Raw genomic sequence first — 25611 nt, forward strand, 5'->3', positions numbered from 1 at the left:
AAATAATGAAAGAAAACTTCCCTACTTGGTGAAGGAAATATACTTACAAGTCCAGAAAGCATAGAGAGTCCCAAATAAGTTGAATCCAAAGAGGACCACATCAAAACACATCATAATTAAAATGCTAAAGGTTAAAGATAAAGAGAGAATCTTAAAAGCAGCAAGGAAAAAGCAGAGAGTTACCTACAAAGGAGTTCCCTTCAGACTTATCAGCTAATTTTTCAAAAGAAGCTTTGCAGGCTAGAAGGACTGGCAAGAAGTGTTCCAAGTGATGAGAAGCAAGGACCTACAACCAAGATTGTGCTGTCAAGCAAAGCTGTCACTTAGAATGGAAGGACTGATAAAGTGCTTCTCAGACAAGGTGAAGCTAAAGGAGTTCATCATCACTAAGCCATTATTACATGAAATATTAAAGGAACTTACTTAAGAAAAAGAAGATCAAAACTATGAATATTAAAATGGCAATAAATTCACAACTATCAACAACTGAATCTAAAAAAAAAAACCTAAGCAAACAAGCAGAACAGAAACAGAATCATAGGTTATGGAGATCACTTGGAGGATTATCAGCTGGTAGGGGGAAGGGGGAGAGTTGGGGGGAGGGGGAGAATGGGAGGGAAGGTGCAGGGACTAAGAAGTACAAATTGGTAGGTACAGAATAGACAGCGGGATATTAAGATATAATAGAATGATATAGGAAACAGAGAAGCCAAAGAATTTACATATATGACCCATGGACATGAACTAAGGGGGGGTTGCTGGAGGGGATTTGGAGTACTGGGTGGAGAGGGGCAAAGAAGGGAAAATGGGACAACTGTAATAGCATAATCAATAAAATAAAGAGTAAGGTAGTTTTCATGGTAAGTTGTTAATATAACTTACAGAACAGTATATACTCTGTGGTCTCACTTGTGTCTTTTAAAGATTGCTTTCTTAATAAAGCATAAAAACACCTAGGAGTTTATGTATTAGGCTGTTATAGTGACTGTGTCTCTGTGGGATGGTTTTGTAGGGACACTTACGCCGTCTCCATTTTGTTTGAAAATTCTGTAACAATTGTTTATTACAGCAAGTAGAACATACACATTTTGATTAAGAATAGAAAATAACCCTGGCTGGTGTGGCTCAGTGGATTGAGTGCTGGCCTGCGAACCAAAAGGTCACTGGTTTGATTCCCAGTCAGGGCACATGCCTGGGTGGTGGACTAGATCCCCATTGTGGGGTGTGTGAGAGGCAACTACACACTGATGTTTCTCTCCCTCTCTTTCTCCCTCCCTTCCCCTCTCTCTAAAAATAAATAAAATCTTAAGAAAGGATCGAATGCCAGCTTTCCAACCAAAGGGTGGCAGGTTCGATTCCCAGTCAGGGCATGTACCTGGGTTGCAGGGTTGGGCCCAGTGTGGATCTTGCCAGAAGGAAACCACACATTGATGTTCTCTCTCTCTCTCTCTTCCTTCCTCCCTTCCTTCTCTTCTCTGAAAATAAATAATATAAAATATTAAAAAAATAAAATTTAAAAAACACCAGAAAAGAACTCTGCCATTGTGGTGATGTTTTGACATTTGAATTATTATGCATTTATATAAACATATGTAATTAGGTTTTATATAATGAAATTACATGCTTTGTATTATTTTAAAATATTTGTTTTCACTTTATATCAGAAAGTTTTAGGTTATAAAATATTTTAAATTTATCATGGCTTTTTAAAAAAGATTTTATTCATGTATCTTTAGAGGGGAAGAGAAGGAGAGAGGGAAAGAAACATCAATGTATGGTTGCCTCTCGTGTATCCCCCACTGGGGAACTGGCCTGCAACTCAGGCATGTGCCCTGACTGGGACTCGAACCTCATTACCTTGGCTCACAGGCCCGCACTTAATCCACTGAGCTACACCAGCCGGGGCAAATTCATCATGGCTTTTTTTTTTAATATTTATTTATTTATCTTTAGAGGGGAAGGGAAGGAGAGAGGAAGGGAAATATCAATGTATGGTTGCTTCTCGTGCATCCCCTGCTGGGAACTGGCCCCTGCCGAGAACTGGCCTGCAACCCAGGTATATGCCCTGACTGGGAATCGAACCGCGATCATCTGGTTCGCAGGCCCACACTCAATCCACTGAGCCTACACCAGCCAGGTCATCATGGCTTTTAAAGGCTGCATAATATTTCATTATGTGGGTATACCACATGTATACATATAAATGTATGAATTGGTGCAACTGTATTTTTAACTAATTTGCTGGTGTTGCCTATTGAGTTTATTTATAAAATTTCATTATAGATAGGCAATACACTATCTCTCTTTTTAGGTAAGGTTTGTGTGTATCCAAGCTATTTCCTTAGAATAAAATTGGATTTGTTGGGTCAGAGATATGCATCTGTTTAAGATTTTTGGTATATACTGCAAGATTATTCTGAAGAATAATTCGATTGGTAAACGTTTTCTTAAAGGACCAGATAGCAAGTATTTTATACTTGCAGGGACATAAGATTTCTATTGCAACCACTCAGCTCTGTGACCGACGTGAGTAAGCAGCCATGGACAGTTAGGAAATGAGTGGGTGAGGCCGTGTCCCAGCAGTGAGCCAACCCCCGCACTGTAACATTTTACCAGTAGTAGGTGAATGTATCTGCTTGTTCTTACCTTTGCAAGCCCTAGATTTTCATTTCAAAATTAAAATAATGCTTTATGGTCACAAAAATAGCATATGTATTTTAGAATATAGGGAAATGTAGATAAGCAAATATTAACACACATACACACACATATCACATACTCTTACCAGTCAATGATTATAGTTAACACCTTAGTATATATTTTTTAAGAGTAATTCTTACACAAATCTAAAGATACATGTATTTTTTAAGCAAAAGGAGATCAAACTGTATATAGTCTTTTGTAACTTGCTTTTTGAGTTAACAGTCTTTACTTCTTCATGTTAATAAATCTTCATTCGTGTAATAGCTAGTTCATCTTTATATTGTCCAGTTGACCCCAGCTTTCTCTTCCTGCTGATATGTCCGCACAGGACTGAACCCAAGACGGTCTAGTGCACATCTTCTGTTTGTGTCCATTAAGTAATATTTTAGTTTAGAAGAGTCTCTATTTTTATGATGGCTGTTGAAAAGCCCAATCCAGTTCCCCTGCAGAACATCCACAGATTTGTTTGTGGCGTCCTTGAGCTTTCCTTTAACTGCTCCTTGTTGGATGGAGCTCAGGCTGCCGTTACAAAATGCCGGAGCCTGGGCAGCTTGAACAACAGAAACTTATTGTTTCCTGGTTCTGGAGGCTGGAAGTGCATGATCAGGTTCAGGGGCAAACTGTCTTCTGGGCTCGCTGACAGCCACCTTCTTTGTGTCCTCATGTGGCAGAGAGAGTGCTGTCTCTTTGTCTTCCTCTTCTTATAGGTCCACCTATCTTACCAGGTTAAGACTCCACTAGAGTCTTATAACTAGATTATAACCTCCCTTAACCTAATTACCTCCTAAAATCTCTGTCTCCAAATACAGTCACACTGGATGGTTAGTATCAACGTACTCATGTCGTGGTGGGTCTGGGGGTTGGTGGGTAGTGTACAATTCAGTTCATGGTCCCTTGTATTTCCTGTAAAGTAGAAGTAAGAGCTACAGGATTACTAGATTCAGGTTAAATACATTTGTCTTGAATGAAGCCAAATGTAAGGTTCAGGCTTTATAATTACATCACATCAGATGATACATAATATCTGGTTATTTCTTAATACACTAGGAAATATATTTGTTGCCCTGGCTGGTGTGGCTCAGTGGATTGAGTGCCAGCCTGTGAACTGAAAGACTGCTGGTTTGATTCCCCACAGGGACACATGCCTGGGTTGTGGGCCAGGTCATGCGAAAGGCAACCGATCAGTGTTTCTCTCACATACTGATGTTTCTTTCTCTTTCTCCCTCCCATCCTGTCTCTCTATAAATAAAAAAATAAATAAAATCTTCTAAAATATATTTATCAACTTGACAATATATATATATACATATATATATATGGCATTTATATATATTTGTCAATTTGATAACCAATTCTTGATTATTGTTAATTTTTATATATTTGTCATTGTGTTTAATTTGCATTTCTGTTTTGAAGATGTGAAGGGAAAGGGAGAAATGCATAGAAATGATATTAAAGTGAGAAATCAGAAAGATTTGCTTGGATAGAACAGGGAAAATTAAGAGGGCAAATGGAGCCATTGTGATGGAATTTGCTTTCCTCTATCTGTTTTCCTAGTCACAAGCTCTAATTTATTTGGTCTGCTTGGGACCGTGGAGATCACACCGAAATTCGTATTTTTGTCAGTAGCATCTCAGTCACTTGGTGGAAGTGACTAGGGCGGCTGAAGTGTGCACTGCAGCTGACATTGGACCACACCTAGAAGTCCCTCCGCCACCTTCCTGCGAGGCTGTGAGATTGCAGCCCTGGGTCCGACGTCCTGAGTCATTGTTGCTGGTGTTCGAACCCTCTCTTGCTTTTAAGCCCAGTAGGATTGGTCCTGAAAAACAGTGTAGGAAGGGGTGTGCTGTTTTTCCCTAATGGTAATACCCAGAGGCCTTAAGAGTAAAATGCAGGACAACATCCATTTAAATGTTTTCTAATGTTTTGGCTTAATGACAATTATTTTATCGTGTGTAATGTGAAATTTGACTTAATAATAGTTTTCAGAGTCATAGTAAACTTAAGCTACAACTATTTTCTTCAATCCAGGGAATGCCTTTCTCTCCTGCATATAATTCAGAAGAATAAAACTGAGCAACGATTCTTCTATGAGTTTGAAGGGGGTGTCAAGCTTGGAATAGGGGCCTTTAATTTGGTAAGTAAATAATTACATATCAACCAGCATCCTTTGCAAGAGAATCACAGGTTTTCAGTGCCTTCTGTACTGCATTTGAACCTCACCCTGAACCCCTGTCTGGGTTTGGTTGGTAAGTAGCTAATGTCGGGTGTGACCTTTAACTGTGAGCCAGTGGGGATTTGATCGGTGTGTGCTGGGAAGTCCTGCACGGGCTCAGAATGGTTTGGATTGTACAGCAAGGGACGCATATGGCACTCTGAATGGACTAGTGCCACTTTTTTGGTAATAAGGAGCTTGGAATGCAGTTTCACTTCCACATCTGAGGTCTTATTGCCACGGCAGTGGTGGTTTTGGAATTGAAAATCGGGGAAGAAGTGATGCAACTTGGGGGATGATTTTGATGCTTGGGGAGAAATGAAGCATTTGAGTAGATATCTGTCAAATTGTGATATAGTAGAGATTTTGAAGTTATAGTAAGGTTGGACTGGGATTCTTGAGAAAATAAACTGGTGAAGGGAGTTGTGTGCATGAGAGTGTGTGCCAGCATGGCCACTTTGTTCGTGAGCCCTTTGGTTGCTGACGGAGGTGGCTGAGCAAAGGCACAGACTACTGTCCACAGCATGGGTCAGCCTATCTGCTTGTGTATTAAAGTCCTCTGCTGAGATAAGCCTTTAGTGAACATTCCAATGGGACACAAGTATCTTCACGTTTTTTGCCCTCTCAGAGAGGTCTCTCCACATACCTCTTCCACAGGCCTCCTTGTCGTCAATTTTCCCGTCACATTCTCTCCAAATCCCTGACCATCCAACCACACACCATTGGCTACAGCCTGTGAGTCAGTATATAATCACACCTATGGCTGTTTCTCCTCTGAGCAAAGTGGACAACCAGGTGCAGGGCCCCAAGTTCTGTGCGGCTGGGGAGGATTTCCCTTTCCCACAATTCTACAGGGACGTTGGTCTCGTGGGCTGCAGTGCTGCAGCTGTCCACTTGGGCGGTGCCGCACGCATGGCCCGCAGGCACCACGGACTTGGCTTTTGGGACCAGCGTCCTGAAAGAAACCTTGTTTGGCAAGGTGGTCACTGAGGAATTGCCTTCTCATCATTTCATCATTGCTCATGAAAGAAAGGGGCAAGAATTCTTTAGCACATGCTGAAAAGGCCAGCTTTTTCTTCTTCAAACTTTTTTTTAGGTTATTGTTTTAGCTGGATGAAATTACTCACAAGTAATTATTACAACATGTGTCGTATGTTATGATTGAGACATGTCTAATGATTTAAACTTGGTTCTAATTTCTTATATTATTGAATGACTAAAACTTTCTGTTTAGAGTTTAACATTTATCTGCAGTTAGATTCGCTGACATGTGAGTGCATTTGTATTTTTTTCTTACAGATGCTGTCCCTTTTACCAGCACGGATTATCAGACTACTAGAATTTATAGGATTTTCTGGAAATAGGGTACAGATTTAATTTTACTTTTACTTTGCCAGCAAAGATAACACAGTACTTATTGAATATTGGAATAATGCAGCACGTACTCATGGCTAACATGATAGCTGTGGACAGTTCGTCTGCAGGACAATGAAAAGCCATTGGTCCTTGATCATATTTTTCAGAAGTTACAGACGATTTTTCTATTGAAAGTTAGAATGTTTTGTCTTTGTTACCTAAAATCTGAAATTAAAGCTTTTGTTTTACTAATATAGGGTGGGGCAAAAGTAGGTTTATAGTTGTTTGTATGGAAAATAATACAGTAAAAAAAAGTAATGCAAGAATAAACCCCATGTTTCGCCTACTCACAACTGTGAGCCTGCTCCTGCCCACCCTTGCCCGCCCTGTATTGCTGCTTGGTGGGCCTGTAGTACACTTGCATGGTTCGATTTGCTTCCTTCCCATTTGTGCACCCGGAGTCTTCTCCAAAACCAGGAAATTGGCTGGATCCTCAAGTCTAACATTGGATGGCTCCCATGGATCAAGCATAGTTGCAGTATTTGGGGATTCCTTGTTTTTACAAGCTGTACTGTAAAACTAAGCAAGAAGATTTGTTTTCCATGAGTTTTGCTTATTGTATTTCAGTGTGGTTATTTTTGTAGTGTATAACATTTGTTATTCTTAATACTCAATATGCTATTGTCAGAGTTGCCTTATTGCAAAAGCTGTCCCTGTTAGTTAATAGAGCAGGTTTTAAGAAATGAGTTAGAACATGGACAAGAACCTGTAATTTTTTTCCTCCTTTATTGTACTGTCCAGGTTCTTCATAAGCTGTTGTGTATTTGTGCTGATCTCTACAAGTTATGTTCTGTCTGTTCAGACTCTGTATTTAATGGTTACCCTTCCCATTGACCATTCATTTTTCACGTGGCACTCACTATATTCTAATAAAACCATATTTTCCTATACTGTCTTCTCTATTTGATGGAAAGGTTCTTCGAAGACATAGAACCATGTTTGTTCATACCCACACAGTGCCTTCTACTTAGATCCTCAATATGCTTTAATACATTAATGTTTATATCAGAGAAATGCAACATTTCCATAAAATGAGCTCTGCTTTTTTTTCTCCCTAGAATCACATGATATAGGAGAAATTGTAAGGGTGTTTTATACCTGGTTAGGAATTATGACTCTTCTAAGCTCTTGAGAAGTAAACCCATCTTCCTGGAGGGTGGGGATAAATGAACAAGCATTTTGAAGTTTTGGAATATGATTTTTTCAGTCATGCTCTTCACATTCTAAACTGCATTTAACCCCCCAGGAACTGGGCCTCCTGCAGCTACGGGAAGGTGCGTCAGGAAAAAGCATGCGGTCTCCACTGTGCTGCCTAACTATATTATCTTTTCACACTTACATCTCCCTTATACTTGGTGAGTACTGGATTATATTCTGTGTCATTGATGCTTGATTATCTTTTTTTTTAGATTTTTATTTATTTATTTATTTTTAGAGGGGAAGGAGAGAGGGAGAGAAACATCAATGTATGGTTGCCTTTTGTGTGTCCCCGGCTGGTAGTTGGCCTGCAAGGAACCAGCCTGCAACCCAGGCATGTGCCCTGACTGGGAATCGAACCGCTATCGTGTGGTTCGCAGGCCCGCACTCAATCCACTGAGCTACACCAGCCAGGGCTCTGAGCTACACCAGCCAGGGCTGATGCTTGATTATCTTTTAACTGAGTCCGTAAAAATTTAGAAAAATAAGTAAGCACTAGTAATTTACATCTGTTTATTTACTTATTTATTTATGAATAAAGATGGCAAATAGTGACATTTGTCATAGTAATATTTGTTGGGGGAGGGTTTCTTCCTTTGAGTTTTTTATTTGTTCTTAGCTAAAAAAATTCTGAGAAACTTGTTTAAGGTGATCTATTTTAGCATCATCATATTAGACTTCTTTCTCCATTAAATTTTGGACTAAAATAACTGAATATTACTATTAAAATCAGAATTCCAATTGGGAATCTAAGACAGCCACCTCCATTCTTAAGAATCCTAGAGCTCAGAGAGTTTCAATCCTAAATGAAAGTCTCATATGAAACATATTTTCCTAATGTAAAAATGACAAATTAACAGTTTTCACCTTTTTCATGAATAGGGCTTTGCTGTACTTGAATGAACTTTAGAGAATTAATTATAAGTATCTACCATGTTTCATGAACACTGAGGCTTTTCTGTTACATTTCCAGGCACAGGAGAGGTGAACCTCGTAGAAGCGGAGAGTCTCCTTGCACCCTTCCTCCAGCAGTTCCCAAATGTACGCCCAGAACTTCAAGCCTGTGTTTCAACCATAATCAGTCAGCCAGGGCTGGCTATTGAGCAGTCTGTTCTCTCCCTTTCTTCACAGGGCTCGCTCATGTTGTTTTATCATGCCCGGATAGAGCTGCTGAAAGGGAATGTGGAGAAGGTAATTGATCTGGGGGGGTCCCTTGGGGAGTTGTTAGTATGGCAGAGTTGTATCGCATACTCATTCAACATAAGTAAATTCAGCTACATGCACTTGACAGAAACAAAGAAAAACCTGTAATTAAAAAGCCAGAATTAAATGTTGTACATTTATTCTATTATATGTAGGAGATTACTGGTTATAGTCTACATTTACACATAAAGTACATGAAACAGTTCACAGGAGAGTATACAGAATACAGGTGGACCTTTTTAGGGATTTTTCAAAAGACCCTACTGTTTTCCATTTCCATGTTAAATATTGACTTTGGACTCTGGCCCTGCCTAAGATACAACCTCACTGTACTACCTGTGTGTTCCCCTTCGAAGGTAACTATCCACTAATTACTTTAAGAAGATGAAAAGCCGTTTGTATAAATTTTCTCAAAAAGAATTTTCTTCTGTATAAATGGGATCAAACATGTATTTTTCTTTTTTTAAAATATATTTTATTGATTATGCCATTATAGTTGTCCCATCCCCCCCTTCATTCCCCTCAACCCTGCACATCCCCTCCCACCCACATTCCCCCCCTTTAGTTTATGTCCATGTGTCATAAATTCTTTAGCTTCTACATGTCCCACACTACTCTTGCCCTTTTTTCCCCACCGTCTATGCTACTTATTCTCTGTACCTTCACCCCCTTTCTCCTCCTCTCACACCCCTGTTGCTAACCCTCCATGTGATCTCCATTTCTGTAGCTCCGCTCCTGATCTAGCTGTCTGCTTAGTTTGCTTTTGTTTTAGGTGTGATTGTTAATAACTGTGAGTTTGCTGTCCTTTCACTGTTCGTATTTTTGATCTTCTTTTTCTTATATAAGTCCCTTTAACATTTCATATAATAAGGGCTTGGTGATGATGAACTCCTTTAACTTGACTTTATCTGGGAAGCACTTTATCTGCCCTTCCATTCTAAATGAAGGCTTCGCTGGATAGAGCAATCTTGGTTGTAGGTCTTTGGATTTCATGACTTGGAATACTTCTTTCCAGCCCCTTCTTGCCTGTAAGATCTCTTTTGAGAAATCAGTTGATAGTCTGATGGGAACTCCTTTGTAGGTAACTGTCTCCTTATCTCTTACTGCTTCGAGGATTCTTTCCTTCATTTTAATCTTGGCTAATGTAATGATGGTGTTCCTTGGTGTGTTCCTCCTTGGGTCCACCTTCTTTGGGACTCTCTGAGCTTCCTGGATTTCCTGGAAGTGTATTTCCTTTGCCAGACGGGGGAAGTTCTCCTTTATTATTTGTTCAAATAAGTGTTCCACTTGTGGCTGTTCCTCTTCCCCTTCTGGTGCTCCTATAATCCGGATGTTGGAACGTTTAAAGATGTCCTGGAGGTTCCTAAGCCTCTCCTCATTTTTATGAATTCTTGTTTCTTCATTCTTTTCTGATTGGATGTTTCTTTCTTCCTCCTGGTCCACTCCATTGATTTGAGTCCCAGTTTCCTTCCCATTACTATTGGTTCCCTGTGCATTTTCCTTCATTTCACTTAGTGTAGCCTTCTTTTTTCATGTAATTTGCGACCAAAATCAATTAGTTCTGTGAGCATCCTGATCATCAGTATTTTGAACTGTGCATCTGAAAGGTTGGCCATCTCTTGGTTGCTTAAAAGTATTGGCTCTGGGGCTTTGATTTATTCTTCTGTTTGAGCCATAATTTTTTGGCCTGGTTGTGCCTGTTACCTAGTGAGGGGTGGAGTCTTAGGTGTTTACCGGGGCGGGGCAACCCAGTAGCTGGGTTGTGGCACTGTATGTGGGGGCGGGGTCAGAGGGAACAATGGCGCTTGCTCTGCTAATATTTCAGCCCCCTCTGCTGCTTCCCACAAGCAAATTGGGCTCTCCTGGTGCTAATTCCTGGGTGGGTGGGCTTGTATATGTTCTAGGACCCGGTGGGTCTCTCCAGTGAACTCTCCTGTGAGGCTGGGAGTCTCTCCCTGCACCTCAGCCCTTACAAGTGTTTTCAATCCATGCTTTTAGGCTTTATTTCCTGTCTCTGGGGCCCTGGGTTGCGCCATTCATCTTGGTGCTGGTTTGCCTGGTTTATATGCGTGTGAATGTGTGACCGCGGTAGCCATTGGCCTTGCGTGCCTCACTGGGTCTGCTCAGTTCCTCCCATTGCCCGGGGTCTGCTAGCCCTGTGCTGCTTGCGCACCTGGCTTAACCATCCACTGCTTTTTTCTGCCATGACCCCTCTTTGCTGCCCACCGACCCCACCCCTCTTACCCGTCTGGATGAATGGTTGTTAGACTTCCGCACAGTTCAATTTTCTATCTATTCTGGCTATGTTTTTGTTTCTAAATGTTTGTGGTCCTTAATTTTGGTTGTGCGAGGAGACAGTGTTTCTGCCAACGCCTCCATCTTGGTCAGTCAAACATGTATTTTTCTTTGATTTATTTATTTTTCTACTTACAATACACCTTGGGTTTCATTCCACGATAGTGTATCTAAGTGTCACTCATTTTTTTTTGATGGCTAGGCTCTATTACATGGGATGGATGCACTGCACTTTTAAAAGCAGTCCACTATTGATAGGAATTTGTTGGCCATAATCAGTGCAGTCATAAACATGATTATGTGGATATTTCTGTGTATAAATGTGTGTGTGTGTATGACATTCTGATCATTAGGGTTTTTAGGTCAAGATGTTTGTATTTTGATAAATTCTGACAGATTGCCCTCCTAACTTAAGACTATTTCACTTAAACTCTTACAAAGATGTAAGAAAACTTGTTTCCAGTGTGCTTTGCCCACTCTGGACATTTCCTGTTTTATTTTTGCCACTATCTTGGCTAAAAAATGATAATCTAATTTTTAAGTTTATATTTTTCAGTTTACAAATTTCTTTATATGTATATTTGTTACTTGTACATTTTTCTAGTTTGCCTATTCATTTTTGACAATTTTCCCATTGAGTTTTTTGTCTTTTTGTAGAGAATTTGATAAAATTGTCGTGTGATGAGGGTTAATTCTTTGCCAGTTATGTAGATGGTAATATCTTCTCCCAGACTGTTTGTTGCCTTTAACTTTGTTTAAAGTATATTTTAGCCTCTCAAACTACTGACATTTATCATCAATCTTTTCTTAAAGGACTTCTACATTTTATTCTACATTTCATAACATCTCTATTCCCACGTCATAAAGCTTCACGACCCCCTCGTAAAGTTAAACAAAGGGGCAGAAATTAACTGTGTCACTGCACGTGAAGAAAGGAACAGAGCATCATAATGAGTGGCTTAATGAGTGGCGATTTTGCTCTTTTTGTACAAAGTGTTTGATGTATTTTCCCATTAGGTTATTATCTCCTTGTGTTATATCTGGATGATCAGCTTTATGCAATTGACTTATAGGCACAAGAGATATTTCGAAAATGCATTTCAGTTCAAGAAGAATGGAAACAGTTTCACCATCTCTGTTATTGGGAGCTGATGTGGATTAATATATTCCAGCAAAACTGGATGAAGGCGTATTACTATTCTGACCTGCTTTGCAAAGAGAGTAAATGGTCCAAGGTAAAGTGCAGTGCTCTTACTAATGTCGGTGTGTTTGCTGATAAGTACACAGGACGTACGAGGACTGTTTGTTCAGTAGTATGACGTGAACGTGGTTTTCTCGGCTTAGAGATCTGTAAAAGGAGGAGATGTGCATTTAGTTCCTCTAGTTTATGACTACTGTCCTCAGCACTGCCTGCCTTAAATGCCATCCAAAGAGTCCTTTTCAGTAGAGGCTTTACAACTCTGAAGATTAACTGTACTTCTATTTAAAAGTTATTAAATATCAGTAGGTTTGATGATTTTTTGTAGAGTTTCCAATGCCCCGATGACAAAGGTTTTCATAATAATTAACGCTGATTCTGATCTGTTTTTAAAAAGTTGGGAAGGGTGAGATAATGATCTCTTGTTCATTTTGTTTGTTTTCTCACCCATGATCACTCAAGTTATATAACAGGAAAATGGTCAGAATTAGGTGAAAAGTGTTAATCTCATATGGAGCAGGGAATATAAAACTTCTATTTCTGTTATTTCTTTGATGCCTCTTAAATAATATGTCTGGGAGATTTGTAGGTCATTCCTGATTGCAGGGTTGAAATGTCATGGACCTAGAGATCTTCTGTAACTAGATGCTTTTTTTCTCTTCCTCCAGGCAACATACGTGTTCTTGAAAGCTGCAATTTTGAGTATGCTTCCGGAGGAGGATGTAGCAGCAACTAACGAGAACGTGGTAACTTTATTCAGGTAAGCAGTACACTATTTCTAGGACCAAGACCTTGAACACATAGAGTACACAAATACATCTTATTTTTTTCCTTAGTGCTCTCTTATGCTTCACCTTCATATTTCTGTATCTACGTACTTCATACAAGAACTCTCAAAAAATACATTTAGCTAAGAGTGAAAATGTCATCCTTTTACCAGGATTTTGCAGATATGCTGGTATGTTTGGGAATTTTGAGAACATATTATTTTTTGTTTTGTTTTGGGGGCTTTGCTATTGCATTTTGAACAGTTTCCTAAAATGATATTGTTAGCAAAAGATGTTAACTATTCCTGTTAATCAGAGGCATTCTGTGACCACATAAAGTTAAGAAATATAGTCTAGCATATCCTTCATTTTCATTAGTGTGTCAAAGATTCTGATAAGCTCTTCTGTGAAGTAATCTGTTTAACTTTGTTTAGGCCAGTCTCCCTCCCTCCCTCCCTCCAACCTGTTTGTTGAGCATGTACTGTGTGAAGAGTTCTGTGTTAGGTGCTGAATAAATGGGTGTGCTTTAGTCCGTGTAGAGTCTCGTAGTGGAACTAGACATAATGAAGTAATCACACAAACTATGGCAAAATTACAATACATGACTGACTTTTTCCCTTATACTTGTCTCATCGTTCCTTCTTAGTATCTTTGTAGGCCCATCGATTTTAACCAGTGATTAAATGTTGGTGCTTTTTATTCCAAAGGTCAGTCTTCACATTAGGAAGTCTCATCCCAGCCAAATTTATCTCTCTAGTTTAGATTTCAAGACTGAGCTCTGAACCCCTGTTCCTATCTCCCATTTGCCACCTTTACTTGGATATGTCAAAACATTTAAAACTCATCATGCTCAGCCTTCCCTAGCAACCTAGTGTTCGTTCTCTCAGTGATTGCGACCACCAGTTAGCAAGTCAGAAACCAACAGTGCTTGCGTCATTGACACATCCCACTGTCCCCTCCCTCCCCAGTAGGAGAAGAGGTATGTACAAGAGCATGGGAGGAGTGACAGTTGGGAGGAGGCTGGAAGCAGAGCAGAAGCTGCAGAGGCAGTGGGGAGTCGTTGTGATGCGGTTCAGACCAAGGGGGCAGCCCGTGAGGGGACCCTGCTGCCGGGAGGGGCACTGCGTACTTAAAGAACTAAGACAATGCTGGTGTTTGGGAGGACGTGATGCTACTACATCTGTCTACATGTAGGTCAAAGGAAAAGAATTTTCAAGGATTGCTCAAAACATCCCACAGAACAAGAAGTCCATTTACAAATAAGACAAAGTGTATGTTTAGTGACACAGAGATCATTGGTAACCCTAGCAGGAGCTGATAGGTAAGAGAATGGAGGTGGAAATCAGATTGGAGTTGGCTAAAGAATGAGTGAGAATTGAGCATAAATATAACCCTGGACAACTTTGAGTGTAAAGAGGAGGGAGAGCGGGGAGAGAGTTGGAGGGAGATTTAATATCAGTGTATTTTAATGGGAGAGATAAGAGCATTCTGAAGACCACAAGGAAGGATCCAGCTGAGATAGAGAAGTTGCACATGCAAGTGAGAAATGGAATAATTCTTATTTGTAAGGTTACTGAGAAGGCAAGAGCAGATAGAATCCAAAGCACTGACGTGTCAGAAGGGAGGGCGCAGAGAATATGTGCAAAGCTCATGGGTATTTGGTTATGGAGGTCTTCCTACCTCAGAGCTTCTGTTTTTCTCTGGGATGGAGGAGGCAGGGTTTTCTGTTGAGAGTGAAAGAGAAGGGAACAGGCTGGAGGTCTGAGGAGGATGGAGAATGTGTGAAGTCACCGTTACAGAGTGGAACAGTGAGGTACTGAGAGATGAGGTGGGAATGACAGGTGGCAGTGCGAGGGCCAATTTGAAGTTGATTGTAGTGAATTTATAGTTACGATGATCTGCTGTCAGTGTAGGTGCTGTCAGGTAGGCAGTGAGCTTCATTCAGGATTGGGTTTTCACCAGATCAGTGCGGCAATGAGGCAGTGGACAAGGGAGTTAGGACATAGACCAGAAGAAGTAAAGGACGGGAGATGTTAGCAGCAGTAGGAAGGGACTAGGAGAATAAAAGAGACTGCTGGACTGGGAGGGACTTGAAGGGCAGGTGAACTGAGGTCTTGTTAGACAGCCAAGGGTAGAACGAGGAGAGTGATGTTCAGAGAGCGTGGTGTGCTTGAATTCATGCTCTGGGGGAGAAAAGTCCCTCAGGCGATGAAGTGGCGTAAAATAAGACCATAAGGGTGGGTAGCCATGGCAGTAAGCAGATGACCACTGGGCATGAGAGAGTTAAGGAATGGAGAAACCCTACTGCATTCTTAAAATATAATCTATGACAGAACTATTTAAATGGGCTGTAATTTTCTGTGACTGCATTATGAGAAATAAGGTCTTAGGTGAACCTTCAGAATTATCAGAACAAATTTGAAGGTGTGACCAGAACCATTTTCTCATCTCCTTTCTAAAAGCTCTTTGTGAAAACAGGACCATGTTCACTAACTCTAGCGTCAACATCAGTAGAAGCCATGGTATGATGAATGCTACCTCTTACCTGTCAAATGTCCTTTCTCATTTCACATGAACAAATAACGCGATGGAATGGGATATTAAGATACATTGAAACTTTTACATCCCCTCTGTTTCCTCCACTTCAGAATACATTGTTTTTTTCTGTATGAAAACAGCTTCTGTGAAACATGTAAGCCATCTTATTTTTAGGAGAAAGCGTGAAGTCTGTTGTGGGATAGCATCTAATTTGTTGGGACAATGACAGGAGGGTCCCCAAATGAACGCTTTCTTCATGCACACTCTGTTGTCATTAAAAGAAGGGGTTTCGTGTCCAGTTGCTTCTGACCCCTTCCTTCCTTCTCTCATCCTTACATTCCTGTTGCCTCTTCCACTGAGGTTAATGAGCATCAAATTGTGGGCATTCTAGTTAAAATTTCTATCCCCCAATGGTGCCCCAAAATTACCTAGCACAATCTCGTTCTCGTATTTTTGGAATATTTTTTCTCTTGTTTCATCTTTTTGTTTTTCATGAATTCTTTCTCAGCCCTGTGTTTGATGCACTTACAAATCTATGTGTTACAAGCAGGCACTGTGGGAACTGTCGTCTCCCCGTCCTGCTCTCGCGTTTGTGTGCTTGTGTGCCTCGGAACTGTAGTTCCTTACAGTCATGAGAGGAGGTTGGTAAACATGGTGTCTGTCCGTAGCTGGTTATTTGCAAAGTCACCTATGCTTAGGAAACATTTTCTCAAATTATATGTTAATCGACAGTTATCCTTTGAGCCATGTTATTTCATCAATCAGTATCATAGTTGCAGATGGGAATAGAAAATATACCAGTATACTCTCTTACCTCTCTCTGAGTATTCGTGACTTAATACTTTGGAGGCTTTCCTGCTTACTTAAGGAAATTGCCATTTTTTGTATCTAGATTTTCTGTTCTGTGTTTGATAGGTCAAGACATGGGCTAAGTTAAATGGAATGAAATATGTGGCAATCAGTAGTGTTCAAACTTAAGCATACATCAGAATCACCTGCAGACTCATGAAAATCCAGATTGCTGGGCCCGGCCCCAGGAGTTACTGATTCATTAGGTTTGGGGGAGCCTGAAAATTTGCATTTGGAACAGGTTTGCAGGTGCTGCTGATGCTGCTGGTCTGGGGAACACAGTGTGAGTTCCACAGGGGTAGCTAGTGTCTGTGTTCTAATGGCCTTTCACTGGGGCTGGGGCTCTTCACAGACAGGTGGACAGCTTGAAGCAGAGAATCGCCGGGAAATCTATTCCTACTGAGAAGTTTGCTGTGAGGAAGGCTCGACGTTATTCCTCCTCGTTGCCTGCACCTGTGAAGCTTGTTTTGCCTGCCCTGGTATCTACTTTTATTTATTTACTGTTTGTGTTTTAGAAGTAAATTGCCTATTCTTAGCAGCAGGGAATATTCAAACTTTCATTTGAAGTTTAGCTCCATTAAAAACCATTGTAAGTGTGTCTGTAAGGTGAACATTCATAAATAACAGTTAAATAATAAATATTACAGCAAATGTTTTTTGATTAGTTGGTATGTTCTACAAACTATGATATAGACTATTTAAAAATATATTATTTAATTTTTACAGTAACTCTATGAGGGTAATTCTCTTTGTAGCTGCATTTTATAGATAAGGAAATTCAGGCAGAATGAGGTGAGCTGACTTAATTGAAATTGAGTTGAATTATAGTGCAAGCCACATAAGTAATTTTATCTTTCCTAAGAGGCCATGTTAAAAATGAAAAGGTGAAAAACTAAACAGGGACAGGGAACATGAAAATGATTGCAAAGTGTTTAGTTTAATCCAGTATATACAGAATGTTGTCATTTGGACACGTAATCAACAAAAATTTGACGAGTATTTTGAGTTCTTTTACATTGCACTAATTCTTTGAAACGTGGAGTGTGTTTTACTCTTGGAGCCCATCGCAGTGCGGACGAACCACAGTCCGGGGCTCGAGAGCCTGGGTGGCTGGCGGCTGCTGCACCTGGCAGCACCCGGCCCGCTCTTGTTTTCTTAGTTGTTAGACTATGTAGGCTAGACTTGATAAAAACCGTAATTGCAACTTAGGTTTTTCTTTTTTTTAAGATCTTATTTATTTATCTTCAGAGGGGAAGGAAAGGAGAGAGGGAGAGAAATATCAATGTATGGTTGCTTCTCGTGAGTCCCCTGCTGGAAACTGGCCTGCAACCCAGGCATGTGCCCTGACTGGGAATCAAACTGCTATCCTTTGGTTCACACGCCCGTGCTCAATCCACTGAGCTATACCAGCCAGGGCGACTTAGGTTTTTCTAATGAAGGCTTCTTGAAAAATTACTGAATGTATCACATTGCTGTGGCTTTTGGGAGCTTTAGATTTGCACAGGTAGTCCGAGAGCACAGGAAAGCTCTTTATTGATGGGCCTCTGCAGTCCTCTGCTGGGCTTTCCTGATTTTTAAAATGTTTTGTTTTTTTGTATTTCAGAGTTTGTTCAGTTATTCCCCTTTGAAAGCTATTCAGCTTTTTTGTGTTTTTACTATTACAAACACACTGCAGTGTCTGTTCTTCTGTATTCTTCTTTTTGTACATGGACATTTAGTTCTCTGGGAAGGCTTTCTAGAATTGGAATTCCTGGCTGTAGGGTATATGCATTTAGTATTTTGACACTGCCAAATTGCCCTCCAAAAAGGCTGAAGCAGTTTAAACAACACTGTTTTACTGTTTTAATTTGCATTTCCCTATTGGTGCAGTTAAACATCTTTTTGTGTGCTTATTTATTTTTCTTCTTTTGTGAGTTGTTCATATACTTCCCAGATTTTTCATTGGGCTGTTTATTGTTTGATCATTGAGTGAGAGGGGCTATTTGTATGTGCCGTGAGAGAGAACACTGCAGCCCTTCCCAGGTGGCAGGAGCTGGCCGGCATCTAGCACCTAGGCCCAGGTGCTCCCTGCGGCAGATGGACAGCCTCAGGGCACGCCGCCACCAGGGCAGGGTATTCTGTCCTGTGGTTGACCAAACACAACCACTCTGTAATCATATCTGAGCACAGAGAAAAAGAAGAAAATCACAAACAGGACCAAATATCCCTCTTTCCCAGCTAATGTGGGAGCCTACTGCCGTTTTACCAATTCGAGCTTTTAGTTCCATTCCTGATTCATTTCTATCGCTGATTTGTGCTTGGAAACCTTTGCTTTCTGTGCCACAGAACTTTCCTGAAGACCTTCTAGAGCACCAGTCTTCTCTCTGCCTTAGAACTTAGAACCAGTTCTATCCTGCTTTGATTATTAAGGGTCTAAAGGAAGGTTAGCCCACTGCACTTATTTCTCCACATGTAAAGGTGTACAATTGGCTTGAATTGTGGTAACTAGGAATTTTACCAAAACTGTATTTTTCATAAAAATCTCAGATGTTCACTTGCCTTCTTCTGATAAAATATTTCATCAATAAAAACAAAATTTAGAGGTCGTTAATTAAAACAAATATTCCATTAGTTATGAATTGAGTCATTATGTTCTTAGCAACAAGAAACTGTTAGATGTGAAATGAAGAGAAGAGTGTGGTCATTGTAGTGGCCCTCAGCTCCCCAAAGTGAAGGTGACTTGGTTGTCACTCTGCCCAAATGCATTTCCCTCATTTCCACTGCTTCCCTGTAAGAGGTTGTTCAAATAATATCTTTTTTTTTTTACTTTTGAGGAATTTCTTTATTAGAGACCCGCCTTACCTTGCCACAACTATCTGGCTCTCCACGGCCAGGAGGGAGGGAGCCCTGAACAATATATTCATGACATTTTACAACAGACAATGCACACAGGTAGTACATGAAATCTTTACAATAAGACAGTCCAAAACAATCTACCATTTAACAGGATTAAGAAGCAGGAATTTCCTCCTGTCCCCCAATTATTGGTAGTTACTTAGCTTTTTACCTTCTGCAATAAAATGCCCTCCTTTTCAGCATTCCTATTCATAGGAGTCCCTGAATCAATTTTTTGTGCAAATTCACATTGAAGACATGTTCCCTTAGTTACTGAGTGTGCTCTCTTTTTCTCCATGGTGGAACCTTTTATTTGCAGTGTAATATGTGAGGTTTATTACATTTTAAAATTTATTTCCAAGAAGGTACTAATTACCCTGCTTTAATTCATGCCCTTAAAATATGAACTACACTACCAGGAAGATTAGAAAAATATTTTCAAGCAAAAACACATTTACTTCTGGTCCAAAAAATTTTTTCGTCTGTTAGCCTATTAAATGTAATTTGCAATGATAAACCATTAGTCTACATTTTCTGGGGCTGTCATTCAGCCATATGGCCTTTGGATGAATACATTTTCTGCATATTGGACTGCATTACCGGGCTGCCGCATATTTTAATGGTATAAAAGAACCTGAGCCCAGTAAAATATTCCCTATGTTCATTTCCAGTGATGTCCTTGGAAACAATTTGTGTAAATAATTGGCAGATATTTTAACATGTTTTCCCTTTACTTAAACATAACAAGAATTTATATTAAATAGACTTGTTTGTGGTATCAGTTTAAAATATATTTATTTCTGTGTCTGTAATCGATTATCTTCCAGGATTGACCGCAGCAGATGCTTAATAAATATTTGTTAAGTGAATGAATAAACAGAATTTTCAATAAAAATGTATAGTATAATATTGAATTACATCACAATATAAAAGGCAAAAGGCATACAATAAAATGAGCAAGGGGGAAATTGTATCACTAACCTCTAAATGAGAGCCCTAGTAATGGAGGCAAATACACATTCGTAGTTTTGTTGTCATAAAGGACATTGAATAACCTCGTACAGTTGCAAATGGCTTTTCATTTTTTCTCATTAGGAAATGATGTATGCCTGGAATGGTTTTCCAATAGTGAGCAAAAGAAAAGACCTTTCTGAAAATCTGTTGTTAACTATTGAAAAGGCTGAGGCAACTTTACAAAATGAAAGTAAGTATGAAAAATAAAAGCCTGGAAATCTTTACCATTGTCACCCTCCTGTTCCGTCCCTGTGCACGGCTACCCGTGTTACTCTGCGTGCACCCTGGGGAAAAAGAGCCCAGACTGCAGGTGTTGGGGTGAGTGTGATAGAGATGAAGGGAGGAATAACCCACGCTGCAGACACGGGTGAACCTTGGGGACGTTAGGCTGAGTGAAAGAAGCCAGTTGCAGAAGACCACATGATATATGATTCTATTTATATGAAATATTGACAGTAGGCAAATCTGTAAAGACAGAAAGTAGATCAGTGGTTGCCGAGGGAGGGGGCACTGGGGTGGGACTGATGAAAATGTTCTAAGATTGATTGTGGTGAAGATTGTACAGCTCTGATGTACTCAGTGAGTTGTATGCTTTAAATGGTGCAATTGTATGGTATGAGCATTATATGTTAATAAATCTGTTACCAAAGAAAGATGAAGGGGAGAAGGCAGTAAAGCTTTACAGCAGCACAAGGGGAGTGTGCATTTGATTTTAGTTTGTGCATCTTTGCATGCCGCCTTTTGATCTCAAAGGGCTGTCATGTTTTTGCAGACACGGAGAGTTGTGTTCAGGTTGAAATCTTACCATAATTTATTTTTTTCATTCATTACTTTTGGTTGTACCAGAGGCCCCTCCCAGTTGACTTGGAGGCTCCTTTCCTGGAAGCAGCTGGCCTGTTAGTAGAAGGCAGATCAGGAGGTCTGGGCTTAAAGCCCCAGCCCTGCCATTGTGTGACTCTGGGAAATGCACCCCCTCACTCTGAGTCTCAGGTCTCTTTTCCAGTGGGACTGGTGTCGGACCAGATTATACCCAAGTATTACTGCTCTGACATGTTGTAGTTCTCTATCTTAATCATAGGTTTTCTTTTTTGATAAACCATGCTGTGCATGCTAACCTCCAAATCATTTAGGTGACGTGCCAAGATAATGGTCTTATCCTCTGAATGGTTCTAACCACAGAAGTAAAGCGAAAACTTCTGTGGTGATAAACATGGTAAAGGACAAAAATTCAGGAAGAGTCAGGGGAAATTATAAAGTTAACTCATTTTTCATAACTAGACAAAGATGGGCCGTGAGGGGGCACTGGCTGCACGTGCAATACCTTGTCCATGTGGGGATAGGTTAGCGACTGTGGCCCCAGTGATGAGGGCCCATTTGGGTCACTTTTGTAGTTGGAGCTGCAGTAGGATGCTGAAACATTTAATGAGGTTTCTTGCTGCATTTTTTTTCTAAAGATTTTATCCATTATCTTTTTTTTAGGGAGAGGGGAAGGGAAGGAGAAGGAGAGGGAGAAAAGCATCCATGTGTGGTTGCCTCTCATGCACCCCCCGCCCCCACTGGGTACTCGGCCTGCAACCCGGGCATGTGCCCAGACCAGGAATTGAACTGGCAACTCCCCCCACACCCCCACTCCCAGCCAGCATTCAATCCTCCAAGACACAACAGCCTGGGCTCTCTTTGCAATTTTTAAACATTACATAATTACAATTGATAGACATGAAAAAAGCCATCCATGTTTTTGCTATAACACAATTTAAAATTTACAGTTTTGTGTATTCCACCATAGCCTTATTTTTGTAGTTATAATTGTAATGTACGTGGACATATATTAGTCTAGTTTTTTCCATTTAATACATCATAGACTTTTTAAAAAATTGAGGTATGATTGACATAGTAGTTTTAGGTGTACACCATAATAATTGAGTATTTGTATTCATTGCAAGATAATCATCACAGCAAGTCTAGTTAATATCTGTCACCATAGTTACAAAAATTTTTTTTCTTTTGATGAGAACTTTTAAGATCTACTCTTTTTGCAACTTTCAAATGTGCAATACAGTCTTAATAATTATAGTCATCATGCTATACATCATATCTCCATGACTTACTATTTTAATTACATTTTAAAAAAGATTTAAAAAATTTACTTTTAGCAAGAGGGGAAGGGAAGGAGAAAGGAAGCGGAACATCAGTGTGAGAGAAAAACATTGATCAGTTTTGGGACTGAACCTGTGCATGACCTGGGACTGAACCTGCAACCCAGACATGTGCCCTGAGTGGGAATCAAACTTTTGACTTTCTACTTTGAGGGAGATGACATCCAACTGAGTCACACCGGTCAGGCATGACTTACTTGTTTTATAACTGGAAGTTTGTATCTTTCTTCCCCTTTATCCCTACCCCTGACAACCACTATTTTAGTTTTTGTTACTATGAATTTGACTACTCTAGAGTCTTTGTGTAAGTGGCTTATTTCACTTAGCATGATGTCCTCAAGGCACATCCATGTTGTACCATGTCAGAATTTCCTTCTTTTTAAATGCTTCCATTAATGTATATACCACATTTTGTTTATCCATTTACCCACCGATATACATTTGGGTTCCTTCCACCTTTGGTTGTGAATAGACCTTATGTAAAGCTTATATAAACACGGGTATGCATGTATTGTTTGAGATCCTGCTTTCAGTTCTTTTAGCTATATGCCGAGAACTGGAATTTCTGGGCCATACGACATTTCTATTTTTAATTTTTTGAGGAACTACCATACTGTTTTCTATAGCAGCTACACCATTGTACCTTCCCACCAACAGTGCACAAGTGACCCAATTTCTCTTCATCTTTGCCTACACTTGTTATTTTCTGCTTTGTTTTTGTTTTTGTAGTGGTCATCTTAATGGGTGTGAGGTGACCTTTACTATTTTTCATGTGAAATAATTTCAAGAAGAAAAACTATTTTGTTTTGAGTGAAAAATAAACCAAAGTCACATAATTTTTAATTTAAATGAAAGTTTACCTTAAAAATGAGATTTCACAAAATGCATTTCTGTAAAATCTGTTTGGGCTTTTGAGCAAATATATTAGTATTCATTTTTGTTCAACTAATTTGACCACATTCCATTAATTTACTCATTTGAACAATCTTAGATTTCTCTGCTAGATGTAGAATTATGATAGAGAAAACATTTGTTTCTGCTATTAAGGAAATATTTATGATTAATTTCCACATATCCACAAGCTAAATGGAAAAATAAGTATTTTTTAAATAAGTGGCTATATGAAAACTGGAAAGTAAAGGAAAACCCCTTTTCATTAAGTGGAAATATTTGTAGTATATTCTTTCTCCAGAAAAGTAGGCCAGCTTGCTTCTTTCTTTCTACAAAGAAAAGGCTTTGGGTTTGGTAGGATAAATTCTGATGACCAAAGGTCCATCCTTTTAGTGCAGACTGATCTGTACCACCAGAGTGGGGCCTTCGTATGTTAAAAAGCCCTGAGGGTCCATTGGGTTTTCTCCCTTCTTCAAGGGCCCCTTTGAGTGGGCCCTTGTCCCCCCACCCCTGAGTTTATCCTGCCCCTCCATTGGCTGGGGGTAAAATTTGGGGGAAATGTAGGTATCAGACGATACATGTAAAATGCAGTAGAGGTTTAGAAAACCAAGACACTGTCTCCTCCCATTCCTTCCTCTTTTAATGGCGTACTGAGATGATGGGCTTAGAGATCTTTAAGCAGGGCTAGGGGGAGCTCAGACAGACACGCCACGCTTCATAAGATTCTGTCTTTGTATGTCTTCTCCTGGGTAAAAAAAAGCTGGTTCCTGTTGCAGAGAACCCTTTGCCAGATGTTATCCATGATTTCTTCCAGGTGCACTGTTTTATGCCAGAAGATTACCCAACACCCAAATCTCGCCCTGCCCTATTTTTATGACCTTTGAGTAATTAGGTTTCTTTCCTTCAGAATGAGGGAAAAAAAATACAAACTTGGAAAATGGAATTAAGTTTTAAACCTGAAGTTACCCTCTCTTCCTCACTGCCTCATTATCAGTAATTGAATTTTTGCTTCTACCTTTGACAAATGTCTTTAAAGTAAAAGGTTGGAATGTGTACAATCAATGTCCTATTCTGACAATGTAGTTCTGAGAGGCTGTGCAGACACCCAGGAGAAATGCTGTTTGAGGAAAGGAAAATACTTGGTGTAATGCGACTGGAGTCAGTGTTTGCTGTTAATTCCATTAGCATTTCATCTGAAATCTAACTGAGTTCCAACATGCTGTTAGGAGTTACTGCAGTAGCTCTTTTTGACTCTTTGTTCTGCTTAACTTGCTTGGTGAAATTGCACGGCAGAACGTGAGAGTTACATAAGGGGGAGAGTGCTGTTCATTTTATGGGTTTTCATTTTCTAAATCTATTTTCAATATTTTTCTTTGGTGTATTCAGCTAGCTTCTACAATGTTCAGTGTGGATATTTTTGTAGTGTGGGCCTCAAATTTCTTTTCCTTCCACCTACCCTCTGTTTTTTTATTAAGTGCAGTGGAATGTAAAATGGAAACTTAAAATGTTCATCTGTGAAGTCACCTATGAGCTGGAGAATCATGATAAACAACATTTTAAGGGAAAATAATCATCACAAATAGTGCTCAGTAGTCTGAAGGATTAATGGTTTTGTTTTCTAACGTTTTTGGAGGAGTATTGGTGTTTTTGGACCTATTTTCCATGTCTCTAACTCCTGATCTAAATAAAAGCTAAATGCGGCTTTACTGGTACTGGAGCTTTGCGTGGTGTTTTGTCTGCCCTTCTCAGCAAAATCACCGTTCACTGAGCGCCAGAGTTTTGTGGTAAGAGAGGCTATCTGAAAGTCCTGCACAGAACTCGATAAACTGCACAAAGACGATACTGAAAACTAGCATCTAGCATGGACCCTAAGGGTTTGGTTCTAGGCCTGAAAGATGCCTACAATGCATATTTCTTCTTGAATGTGTATTTCAGTGAGCACCATGATTAGAAGCATAAATAGATTTTCTTCTTTTGGTAGAAATAATGGTCCTTAAGTAATAGGAAAGGAAATGTGGTATTGATACCTGTGATTTTCTTGGTGAATGACTGATTAGAGCTTGGAGGCAAGAGGTGACTATCAGCTGGTTTTGGCACCTGGGGAAAAAGCGACCCTCTTCCAGTTGCTTATGTAGCACCGCTAACCTCCCATATGAAGCACACTGAAACACCAGCAAGTGCCAGTGGTGCTCTGTGAGGTTGGTTCTGGAAGCAGGAGGGCTTCAGTGTGAGGGACTCCCAGGGCCTCATTAGTTTGGTTTGCAGGCCCTCTCCTCCCCCCAACCCCCCACCCTC

The 25611-nt window shown here is 40.0% G+C and overlaps 1 protein-coding gene across 1 annotated transcript in view; it reads left to right on the forward strand.

Moving 5' to 3' along the window:
• The window catches only part of TTC39B (tetratricopeptide repeat domain 39B), a 146027-nt gene that overhangs the window by 110848 nt on the left and 9568 nt on the right, over window positions 1-25611 (forward strand). The window contains 9 exon segments of the mRNA XM_037061938.1: window positions 4735-4840; window positions 6218-6283; window positions 7581-7689; window positions 8505-8572; window positions 8663-8722; window positions 12103-12264; window positions 12896-12987; window positions 16734-16860; window positions 20351-20459. Of these exon segments, the coding sequence (XP_036917833.1) occupies window positions 4735-4840; window positions 6218-6283; window positions 7581-7689; window positions 8505-8572; window positions 8663-8722; window positions 12103-12264; window positions 12896-12987; window positions 16734-16860; window positions 20351-20459 (899 nt within the window).

This window comes from Sturnira hondurensis, unplaced genomic scaffold, assembly GCF_014824575.4.
Source record: "Sturnira hondurensis isolate 20B ecotype Veracruz unplaced genomic scaffold, ASM1482457v3 Scaffold0013559, whole genome shotgun sequence".
Classification (NCBI taxonomy): domain Eukaryota; kingdom Metazoa; phylum Chordata; class Mammalia; order Chiroptera; family Phyllostomidae; genus Sturnira; species Sturnira hondurensis.